Source organism: Ranitomeya imitator, chromosome 1 (genome assembly GCF_032444005.1).
Source record: "Ranitomeya imitator isolate aRanImi1 chromosome 1, aRanImi1.pri, whole genome shotgun sequence".
Classification (NCBI taxonomy): Eukaryota; Metazoa; Chordata; class Amphibia; order Anura; family Dendrobatidae; genus Ranitomeya; species Ranitomeya imitator.
The window spans coordinates 333566370-333578666 of NC_091282.1; the positions used below are offsets into that span (position 1 = coordinate 333566370).

General features: G+C 45.3%; 1 protein-coding gene across 1 annotated transcript in view; it reads left to right on the forward strand.

Annotated features, from left to right (window-relative positions):
• Positions 1 to 1201: 1201 nt before the first annotated feature.
• The window catches only part of GLTP (glycolipid transfer protein), a 94887-nt gene continuing 83791 nt past the window's right edge, over positions 1202 to 12297 (forward strand). Inside the window, exon 1 of the mRNA XM_069759342.1 lies at positions 1202 to 1404. Coding sequence (XP_069615443.1) covers positions 1302 to 1404 — 103 coding nt within the window. The 5' untranslated portion in view covers positions 1202 to 1301. The remainder of the gene's footprint in view (positions 1405 to 12297) is intronic.

Below are 12297 nucleotides of genomic sequence, written 5' to 3' on the forward strand. Positions count from 1 at the left end.
GGTGGGCAGAGGGGGCCCGCATCGGGCCCCGTCTCATCTGCTCACCGGGTCCCTACCGGCAGCCGCAGGCCGGGCCCTTAGCGCCGACGCTGCAGCTGTTTAAAGCTATTGACGTGCGGGCGCGGGCCCGCCCGTCAATAGTTAACAGCCGCCAGCGAATCTGAGGCTGGCAGCTGACGTCAGCCGCAGCGTGCATGCATGTCGCCGGCGTCTGACATCATTGTCAGTCGCCGGCGAGTGCACGCTGCAGCTGCGTGGAGACAGAACTTCGCCCGCCGCAGGAGCACGGCCAGGTAAGAACTTTTTTTTTTTTTTTCCTTGAGAGTGGCGATCCGGGGGGCCCAGGGAAGAACGCTGGACACAGGGGCAAAAAGCTGGACACAGATGGGGCAGGGTGCTGGACACAGATGGGGCAGGGTGCTGGACACAGATGGGGCAGGGTGCTGGACACAGATGGGGCAGGGTGCTGGACACAGATGGGGCAGGGTGCTGGACACAGATGGGGCAGGGTGCTGGACACAGATGGGGCAGGGTGCTGGACACAGATGGGGCAGAGATGCTGGACACAGATGGGGCAGGGTGCTGGACACAGATGGGGCAGAGTGTCCTCCCCGCACCCCACGGCTCGTCCTCCCGGCACCCCACGGCTCGTCCTCCCGGCACCCCACGGCTCGCCCTCCCCGCACCCCACGGCTCGCTCTCCCCGCACCCCACGGCTCGTCCTCCCGGCAGCCCACGGCTCGTCCTCACCACGTCTCGTCCTCCCGGCAGCCCACGGCTCGTCCTCCCGGCACCCCACGGCTCGTCCTCCCGGCACCCCACGGCTCGTTCTCCACGCACCCCACGGCTCGTCCTCCCGGCACCCCACGGCTCGTCCTCCCCGCACCCCACGGCTCGTCCTCCCGGCACCCCGCGGCCGACAGCCTGTAGTGTGTGAGGAAAGCGCTCATTCACTCTTCATGACAAACTTCGCTTCCGTCTAGCTCCTGTTATTTATTCACAGATGTGAAATCCAGCGCGACTCTACAGCGAGAAGCCCATTGGCTGACAGGTCAGAAGAACAACTGCCGAGTGTTGCCCAGGTGGGTGACGTGACAGTCAAGAGTGCTATTTTCTGATTGGTGGGTATTTACACGCTGATTGGCTGCGACGCATTCCACTGGCGCCGCCCCTCAGTCGGCTGTATGGTGAGAGGGCTGAGTAGTATAGTTCCGTGTTTGTCACATCATCCCGGGCAGTGAGTGAGGAGCGTGACAGGCGGCATTTACCGGGCGCACGGAGCTCTGCATTCGGGCCTCGTCATGGCTCTTCTTCTTCAGCACCAGTTCAAGCCGTTACCCGCCGATAAGCAGATAGACACCTGCAGTTTCTTGGACTCCGTGTCTCACCTCCCTTCGTTTTTCGGTAAGTGTCGGTGTAGTCGCCGGTGCCGTAGACCTCACGTTATGTATCAGTGTGCCCTCTGATCTCAGTAGTGACTGTACCTACCTGTGATAACTGCTGATCCCTGGTGCTACCTCCTCTAGGGCTCTGATGATCTCTGCTGGATCAGATTGCTGCCAGAGGATCTAATATAATTATATGTGACCCGTATCATAATTCCATCATGTGATTATTAACTTGTTATATAAAATCCACCTGTCTCTGCCACTCCCAGAACTGCTGCCTTGGCACATGCCTATTCACACCCTGTCATTGCAGAATGCCCCTGTCAGGTGAGGGCAGCCCCCATTATGTGCCGTGGTCACACGCTGCCCCCGCTGTTGGCACATAAATGTGTCCAGCCATATTCTAGAAGGATCTTTCCTCTAGTATTCCCTTGATGAGAGTAACTGTGGCAGCGCCTACCGGAGGGGCAATGCCCTGATACATGGTGAGCCCATAGCGCCACATTCCGGAACCACAGGGGCGCTGTGCTCTGCGGTGTAGGCTCCGCGCACAAGGCTTTCTCCTGTCTGTGTGCGCCATCAGGCTGCGGTTCTGCTTTCCTATAAGAATGTACCAATAGATTCAACACCAGAAAAGTCTTTTGTGGAAGATTTTATAAAGATTGGTGCAAATAATAATAATTAAAAAAAAATAACTTTGACCCAATTGACCAATCAGATTGCTGGTATAATTTCTAAGAAGGAACCTGATCACTATGGAAACTCTTCCATGTATTAGTTTATTTATTTGTATATCACCATCATATTCCGCAGCGCTTTGCAAACATTATCATCACCGTTCAGACCAGCCTATTATACAGGCGTCTGTTGCCCATGATCAAATCAGACAGCACACCGACCAATGTAATTCAATGCGCTGTTTATATGACAGGTTGTTTTTTTTTTTGTTTTTTTTTTTAACTGGCCAAGTGCCTGTGCGGGAAAAAAAAAAACCACAGTGCACACTATTCTTTCTTATTTTGGTTGAGACTTTCTTATTCAATTCTATGGGTGCACACAAAAAATCTGATTCCATATGGATGATCTGTATTGCATCCGATTTTTAAAGACACTTTTCCCTTGTTAACCGAGGAAGCGTGCCATTTAACAACCCTGAAGAATAAATCCGGATGTAAAGGGTGGACACTCGGATGGCTCATGTATGACTACGGATGAAGGTCGTCCGACGTTTCATGTGCTCGTCTGATACCGGCCTTAGGCTGAGTTTACATCTGAGTCTATTGTTCTGCTACATCATAGGAACAGAATCTGAAATGTGAGTAGTAATAGGATCTGTCTATACTTTCCCTCAAATGTCACGGAGTCTTTACTATGGAAAGAATAGTCCCTGCTCCTCCATCCAGGTATCATTAATGACCACCATTCCTGGGAGTATGGGTGGATGACAAACTCACATTTAGTGGCCAGTGTCAGGCAGCTGCTACAAAGGCAAATAAAATAATGGGATGCATTAAAAGAGGCATAGATGCTCATGAGGAGAACATAATTTTACCTCTATACAAGTCACTAGTTCGACCACACTTAGAATACTGTGCTCAGTTCTGGTCTCCGGTGTATAAGAAAGACATAGCTGAACTGGAGCGGGTGCAGAGAAGAGCGACCAAGGTTATTAGAGGACTGGGGGGTCTGCAATACCAAGATAGGTTGTTACACTTGGAAAAACGAAGACTAAGGGGTGATCTTATTTTAAATGTATAAATATATGAGGGGACAGTACAAAGACCTTTCTGATGATCTTTTTAATCATACACATGAGACAGGGACAAGGGGGCATCCTCTACGTCTGGAGAAAAAAAGGTTTAAGCATAATAACAGATGCGGATTCTTTACTGTAAGAGCAGTGAGACTATGGAACTCTCTGCCGTATGATGTTGTAATGAGTGATTCATTACTTAAATTTAAGAGGGGACTGGATGCCTTTCTGGAAAAGTATAATGTTCCAGGGTATACAGTGGGGCAAAAAAGTATTTAGTTAGTCAGCAATAGTGCAAGTTCCACCACTTAAAAAGATGAGCGGCGTCTGTAATTTACATCATAGGTAGACCTCAACTATGGGAGACAAACTGAGAAAAAAAAATCCAGAAAATCACATTGTCTGTTTTTTTAACATTTTATTTGCATATTATGGTGGAAAATAAGTATTTGGTCAGAAACAAAATTTCATCAATACTTTGTAATATATCCTTTGTTGGCAATGACAGAGGTCAAACATTTTCTGTAAGTCTTCACAAGGTTGCCACACACTGTTGTTGGTATGTTGGCCCATTCCTCCATGCAGATCTCCTCTAGAGCAGTGATGTTTTCGGCTTTTCGCTTGGCAACATGGACTTTCAACTCCCTCCAAAGGTTTTCTATAGGGTTGAGATCTGGAGACTGGCTAGGCCACTCCAGGACCTTGAAATGCTTCTTACGAAGCCACTCCTTCGTTGCCCTGGCGGTGTGCTTTCGATCATTGTCATGTTGAAAGACCCAGCCACGTTTCATCTTCAATGCCCTTGCTGATGGAAGGAGGTTTGGACTCAAAATCTCACGATACATGGCCCCATTCATTCTTTCATGTACCCGGATCAGTCGTCCTGGCCCCTTTGCAGAGAAACAGCCCCAAAGCATGATGTTTCCACCACCATGCTTTACAGCAGGTATGGTGTTTGATGGATGCAACTCAGTATTCTTTTTCCTCCAAACACGACAAGTTGTGTTTCTACCAAACAGTTCCAGTTTGGTTTCATCAGACCATAGGACATTCTCCCAAAACTCCTCTGGATCATCCAAATGCTCTCTAGCAAACTTCAGACGGGCCCAGACATGTACTGGCTTAAGCATTGGGACATGTCTGGCACTGCAGGATCTGAGTCCATGGTGGCATAGTGTGTTACTTATGGTAGGCCTTGTTACATTGGTCCCAGCTCTCTGCAGTTCATTCACTAGGTCCCCCCGCGTGGTTCTGGGATTTTTGCTCACCGTTCTTGTGATAATTCTGACCCCACGGGGTGGGATTTTGCATGGAGCCCCAGATCGAGGGAGATTATCAGTGGGCTTGTATGTCTTCCATTTTCTAATTATTGCTCCCACTGTTGATTTCTTCACTCCAAGCTGGTTGGCTATTGCAGATTCAGTCTTCCCAGCCTGGTGCAGGGCTACAATTTTGTTTCTGGTGTCCTTTGACAGCTCTTTGGTCTTCACCATAGTGGAGTTTGGAGTCAGACTGTTTGAGGGTGTGCACAGGTGTATTTTTATACTGATAACAAGTTTAAACAGGTGCCATTACTACAGGTAATGAGTGGAGGAAAGAGGAGACTCTTAAAGAAGAAGTTACAGGTCTGTGAGAGCCAGAAATCTTGATTGTTTGTTTCTGACCAAATACTTATTTTCCACCATAATATGCAAATAAATTGTTAAAAAAACAGACAATGTGATTTTCTGGATTTTTTTTTCTCAGTTTGTCTCCCATAGTTGAGGTCTACCTATGATGTAAATTACAGACGCCTCTCATCTTTTTAAGTGGTGGAACTTGCACTATTGCTGACTGACTAAATACTTTTTTGCCCCACTGTATATACTAGATTCATTGATAGGGCGTTGATCCAGGGAACTAGTCTGATTGCCGTATGTGGAGTCGGGAAGGAATTTTTTTCCCCAATGTGGAGGTTACTCTTTGCCACATGGTTTTTTTTTGCCTTCCTCTGGATCAACATGTTAGGGCATGTTAGGTTAGGCTATGGGTTGAACTAGATGGACTTATAGTCTTCCTTCAACCTTAAAGGGAACCTGTCACCCCGTTTTTTGAGATTGAGCTATAAATACTGTTAAATAGGGCCTGCGCTGTGTGTTCCTATAGTGCAGAGGTCCCCAACTCCAGTCCTCAAGGCCCACCAACAGGTCATGTTTTCAGGATTTCCTTTGCATTGCACAGGTGATGCAATTATTACCTGGGCAAGACTAAGGAAATCCTGAAAACATGACCTGTTGGTGGGCCTTGAGGACTGGAGTTGGGGACCTCTGCTATAGTGTATGTAGTGTACCCCGATTCCCTATGTATGCTGAGAAATAACTTACCAAAGTCGCCGTTTTCGCCTGTCAATCAGGCTGGTCAGGTCGGGAGGGCGTGGTGACATCGCTGGTTCTTCCTCAGCTTTACGTTGGTGGCGTAGTGGCGTAGTGGTGAAGACACAGCGCGCGATCTGCGCTGTCATCCCTTTCGTCGGTGGGGGCGGCCATCTTCCTGGGGCCGCGCGTGCGCAGATCGAGTGCTCTGCTGCACGGGGCTTCAGGAAAATGGCCGCGGGATGCCGCGCGTGTGCATTAGAGATCGCGGCGGCCATTTTCCCAAAGCCGAGATGCAAACTCGGCTTTGGGAAAATGGCCGCCGCGATCTCTAATGCGCACGCGCGGCATCCCGCGGCCATTTTCCTGAAGCCCCGTGCAGCAGAGCACTCGATCTGCGCACGCGCGGCCCCAGGAAGATGGCCGCCCCCACCGATGCAAGGGATTACAGCGCAGATCGCGCGCTGCTTGTTCACCACTACGCCACCAACGTAAAGCTGAGGAAGAACCACCGATGTCACCACGCCCTCCCGACCTGACCAGCCTGATTGACAGGCGAAAACGGCGACTTTGGTAAGTTATTTCTCAGCATACATGGGGAATCGGGGTACACTACATACACTATAGGAACACACAGCGCAGGCCCTATTTAACAGTATTTATAGCTCAATCTCAAAAAACGGGGTGACAGGTTCCCTTTAATAACTATGTTACTATGTTACCATTATCTGTCTACATTGAGATTGCTAGAATACTGTCATTTACACTGAGTACGGCTACACACAATAGTCCTATTATAAACGTAGTCCAGCTCCTCTACAACCCATGAAGGATCGTCTATTCTCAATATTGTTCCAAAACTGTAACATAGAAAAGGAAGTACGGACATATTTACTGAGATGCAGATTATCAGGACCCTCCGTAGGCTGGATTCACACTTCCATGTGTGTTATCATCCGAGAGAAACTGCCTTTTTGGGGGGGGGAGGTTCTCTGGTGTCCTCCTAGTTTTGTTTTTCACTGAAGGAGGTAGACGGTAGGAACTCTTGTTCATTGACTCTTAACTATGTATCTTTTAATATCTGGTGACACTTGGATGGGTTTCTGAAGTTCAAAGTGTCTTCTGTGTGTCGTCTGTTTCACACTGATCTCCATGGCCTTTACTGGCTTAGCCAGATCTGCTAAATCTGATCGGAATAGGTCATACTGACGGACCGGAGACACAGATCCACTGTTAAAAACTTGTGTGTATGGCTCATTGAAACTCTATGGGTCCATGTGCTGTCCAAGAAGAAAACAATCAACACTGACGTAGCGTTACATGTGTGTGTGTCTCCATAAGGAGAGGTAATTTGTCTACTATAATAACAATATTATTAATTTATTACTTTTCTTCAAGAATCATTGAGGATATATTTCTGGTGTACGAGTGACTGTCCTCTTTATGCCGTCAATCACTCCCCCAAACTCTTCAATTCATGGCATATCCTAGATATTCCATCTATGTTTGTTCGGAGTCCTCACCTTTATCACCATTTCTCATTTTTGCGTTTGATTTTATATCCCAATGATTGTATGTGTTTACACAGTCATAACATATCTAGAGTCTAACCCCAATATCTTGGCTCTTAAAGGGAACCTGTCACCTGAATTTGGCGGGACCAGTTTTTGGTCATAGGGGCGGAGTTTTCGGGTGTTTGATTCACCCTTTCCTTACCCGCTGGCTGCATGCTGGCTGCAATATTGGATTGAAGTTCATTCTCTGTCCTCCGTAGTACATGCCTGCGCAAGGCACATAGAATGAACTTCAATCCAATATTGCGGCCAGCATGCAGCCAGCAGGTAAGGAAAGGGTGAATCAAACACCCGAAAACTCCGCCCACATGACCAAAAACTGGTCCTGCCAAATTCAGGTGACAGGTTCCCTTTAAAGCACTTTTCAATGTGAGTTACAAGTTGTATTTATTTTGTATGCATTTCTTAATTGGCGCCATCATATTCCACAGCACTTTACAGACATGATCATCACTGTCCCCGATGGGGCTCACAACCTTGATTCCCTATCAGTATGTCTTTGGAGTATGGGAAGAAACCGGAGAACTCGGAGGAAACCCACACAAACACGGAGGACATACAAACTCCTTGCAGATGTTGTCCTTGGTGGGATTTGTGCCCAGTGTCCCACTGAGCCACCGTGCTGTCCGTAAAGTTTAGATATCTAATTTTTAAGCTTTGGGAAGATCTTTAAACCTTCCCAAACTAGATGTACTTGGTGTTGCTGTTTTTCCCCTGTGTTATTGGTGGTCCTTTTTGCCTTACCTTGCCTTCTCCTTTGCTTTCATTTTTGGAGCAGTAGAATGACAGAAATGCATTTCTTGGATGCCAGCGCCAAAAACATACAGGTCTAGCATATGTAGAGTACAATCCGCAGCACATTCTTCCTAACCCTTGGTCTTCTGCACTCTAATTGGCATTATTTTAGATGTCTGCTGTTGTCGTCCATAATAAACGTCGCCTTCTTCATTGATAACAAGCCCTTCTATTGTCCACATTGGAGACCTCTGCCAGGATTACATATAGATTCCTGTTTGTGCGGAACAATGCTTTACCAGTGATCAGGAATGAATGGCATTTCTGTATTTCATACATCGCTTTGGATATCTGATGTCTTGTCCTTTCCCTGACAGTCGATACTGCTTATGTGCTGGATACATGGGAATAGTCAAAAATAATAAACGTACATTGTGATTTATTCTGTGCGTAACCGTGCGTGCACCTTCCTTATAGCCATAGACTTATGATCACTTAATCATATACTTGTCATGGATTGATTAACATAAATTATTTATTACAGCCTTTAGTTGCCAGTGTGTTTAATGACTTATAACTTTTTGATGATGCACACAAAATGACGTACAGATTGGTAATAATGCAGTATATATAACAAAAATACCAAACCGGAATAACCAGACGTTGTCAAACGAGTAATGCTAGCATACACTTGGCAATCGTAGGAGAGGAATTGCCAAATTGAAACTGTGAAATGATGGATTGGAACAGCCCTGCTGTACAAAAGGGCCTAGAGCTGTAGTGCAAAATGAATGCAGAAGTCCAGCGATCAACCCAAAAGGAATTGTCTGAGCTTTTTTAAAATTAGAATCCAAGAATTCTAGAAAAAAATAAGTAGTACCATAGTGATCCCCTATCAGTCCCCAAATCTGTCATTTTTCAGGTCCTACTCTAGTCACCATGTTTTTTGCTTTTTTCTCGACAGACATCTGTGCCCACGTAAAATCATCTGTTTTGTTTTTTTTTCTTTCTTGATTTATGACCCGTTGTCTTCGATGAGTATCATTTTAGTTTTAGTTTAAATACAGTTTTTTTTTTAATTAGCGAGAAACAAAATAAGTTCTCATTCACATATCAGTTTTTCATGCTCTTTATTCAGGTGGCAATAACTAGCCAAACCACGGGTATTCACATGAGTGCTGGTTCATGGCAGAAGACCCATGGTTGGGCCTGGTTTTGCAATCTGAGTATAGAATGTGAGAAACAGATGTGGGAATTTGCACGAGTAAAGTGATGCAGTTCTCATTACTTTGCACCCAATGGAGTACAATGGCTTGCGAAAGTATTCACCACCCCCCACTTGGCATTTTTTACCTGTTTTGTTCAACCTGTTCAAATATTTTTGTAATCTGATTGGTGTGTGATGCATCAGCACTAAATACAGTAGTCTAAGTTGGTGAGGACATAGAGAAATATAGGCAGTAATTAATAACTAAAAATTGGTATGTGCATGTGTATTCACCCCCTTTTGCGATGAAGCCCCTAAAAATTTCTGGTGCAAGCAGTTGTCTTCATAAGTCACGTGCTTAGTGAAATGAAGTCCACCTGTGTGCAATCTAAGGGTCTCATAGTATGTCAGTATATACACACCTTTTCTGAAAGGCAACAGAGGCTGCAACACCAGTAAGCAAAAGGCATCACTAACCAAACAACACCATGAAGACCAAGGAGATCTACAAACAAGTCAGGGATAAAGTTGAGATGTACAAGGTTGGGTTATTAAAAAAAATATATATATCTGATCTCCTGGAGCACCATCAAATGGAAAGAAAGTGGTACCACAAGAAAACTGCCAAGAGTTGGCCGCCCACCAACACTCAGTCTCAGCCCAGGCAAGGAGGGCATTAATCGGAGAGGTAGCACAGAGACCAAAGGTAACCCTGAAGGAGCTGCAGAGTTCCCAAGCAGAGACTGGAGTATCTGTCTATATGACCACAATAAGCAGTACATTTCATAGAGGTGTCCTTTATAGAAGAGTGGGCAGAAAAAAAACCCTTTACTTACAAATATTTGTAAGGCTGGTTTTCAGTTTGCCAAAATACATGTGGGAGACTCCCCAAATATATGGAAGAAGGTGCTATGGTCAGATGAGACCAAATTTGAACTTTTTGGCCACCAAGGTAAACACTGTGTAGTGAAAAAAAACAACACTGCTCATCACCCCCAAGAACACCATGCCCACAGTGAAACGTGGTGGCAGCAGCATGCTGTGGTGATGATTTTCGGCAGCAAGGACAAAGAAAATGGTCCTAGTCGAGGTAAAGATGGATAGTGCAAAATGCAGAGATATTCTGTCAGTGATCTGAGACTGGGACAGAGGTTCACTTTCCAACAAGACAATGACCCACAGCATACTGCTAAAGCGACACTCAAGTGGTTTAAGGGGAAATTTGTAAATGTTTTGGAGTGGCCTAGTCAAAGCCCAGACCGTAATCCAATGGAGAATCTGTGGTCCGACTTGATGATTGCTGTTCACCAGAGGAAACCATCTAATTTGAAGGAACTGGAGCAGTTTTGCCTTGAGGAATGGGCAAAAATTCCAGTGGAATGCTCATAGAGACTTATCTAAAGCTGCTTGCAAAATGTTCAGTTGTAGGCATTGATCTTTTCATGAACTGATGAAAACCCTTGCAAAAAAAGGGAAATTCCAGGTTGAGGTAGCAAAACTCAAAACATTCCACAAGGGGGTGAATACTTTTGCAAGCCACTGTATATTCACACGTCATGTTTGTCACAAACTTCTGCAATGGAAAAATTGGTTCCAACCATCTTAAATGGTTTTTTTTGGCAGCAAGCATATGTATAGATTTCCTGCGTACACCGTTCAGATTAATGTGACAGTCACCGCAATTTCTCCAAGATATCTTGGGTGTGACTATAGCCTTGAGCAGGCTCATTTCTCCTGTGCCTGTGATGGTTAATAGAAATTCTTTATTTCTGGTGGTTTAATAACTGAATCCAATATTTCTCTTAATAAAATGAGATCCGTACGGTCTCCACAATATGAATACATTGCATTACTAATCTTATGATAATTCTTGGTCAGAGTCTGTAGTTTAGTCCAGAGCTACATTTTCATTTGCCCAAAGATTGACAAAAGTACATTTAACAGCAATAAACCAATATTGTAATGTGCGCTGTGGTTCTGTCTCTAAATATTAAAGCTGAGTATGCTGGACTAAACGTAGCTAACTTTATGCAGTAGATCAAAAATGACAGATTTAAGGGTTAAAGGGGTTGTCCTCTACTAGGACAACCCTTCTTAACCTAAATGTTCAACCCTGATAAAATAATAAAACCTATACTCTCCTCCCGTGCCGGCGTCATACCCGCGGTGTAGGCACTCGCTCTTCCCGAGGCTGTGATGTGGTGTTGTGACACGTGACCCCTGCGTCCAATCGGTTCTGGAATCACTGTCTCTGCCTTCGGACAAACTGAACACGATGAGGCAGTCTGGACTGCAGCTGATCTCCGACTTCCTCTTCATGTTCAGTTTGTTCGAAGGCGGGGACAGTAACGCCAGCGCTGATTGGGCACCGGCGTCACATGTCCTTCCACCGCATCACAGCCCCGGGACCGCAAACTGCGCCAGCACGCGAGGTGAGTATACGCTCTACTATTAAACATTTAGTTTAAGAAGGGGTTGTCTTAGCAGTGGACAACCCCTTTTAACAATTAGTCTGAGTGAACTGCCATCTCCATACACTTGTAGATATGGAGAAAACCTAATCTCTGAGGCAGAAGAATCATTCATAACGCGTAGGATCACGTGTTTCCTTTTGTTCTTTGAACCTTCCGTAGTTTGATGACGTCACAAATCATGGAGAAGTTTGTGCAGCACCTTTGTTTGCTACGGTGGTGCCCGGCTGGAGCGCCGCTCAGATATTGGGAGCCATAGGACTAATTTTTTAAATTCCACAATTCCGAGCTACACTTTGCACAAAATTTGCCCAGCAGGACTGTAAGCGAGTGTGTTGCGATGCTCTGCAGCATGGATTCATTAACTTTTGGGATTTGAACTCCAGACTACTAACCCCTTAATGACCATTTTTTTTGCTCCCCTTCTTCCCAGAGCCATAACTTTTTTTTTATTATTATTATTATTTTTCCGTCAATATGGCCATGTGAGGGCTTATTTTTTGCGCGACTCGTAATTTTGAACGACACCATTGGTTTTTAACATATCGTGTAGTGGAAAATAAGGAAAAAAATCAAAGTGCTGTGAAATTGCAAAAAAAATGCAATTTCAAAGTTGTGTTTTTGTTTTTTGTTTTTTACCATGTTTGCTAAATGCTAAAACTGACCTGCCATTATGATTCTCCAGGTCATTACGAGTTCGCGCACACCAAAAAGGTCTAGGGTTTTTTGTTTTGTTTTTTGACCACTTAAAAAAATAAATAAATGGAATATTTGTTTAAAAAAAAAAAGTGCCATTTTCCAACACTTTTAATGTCTCC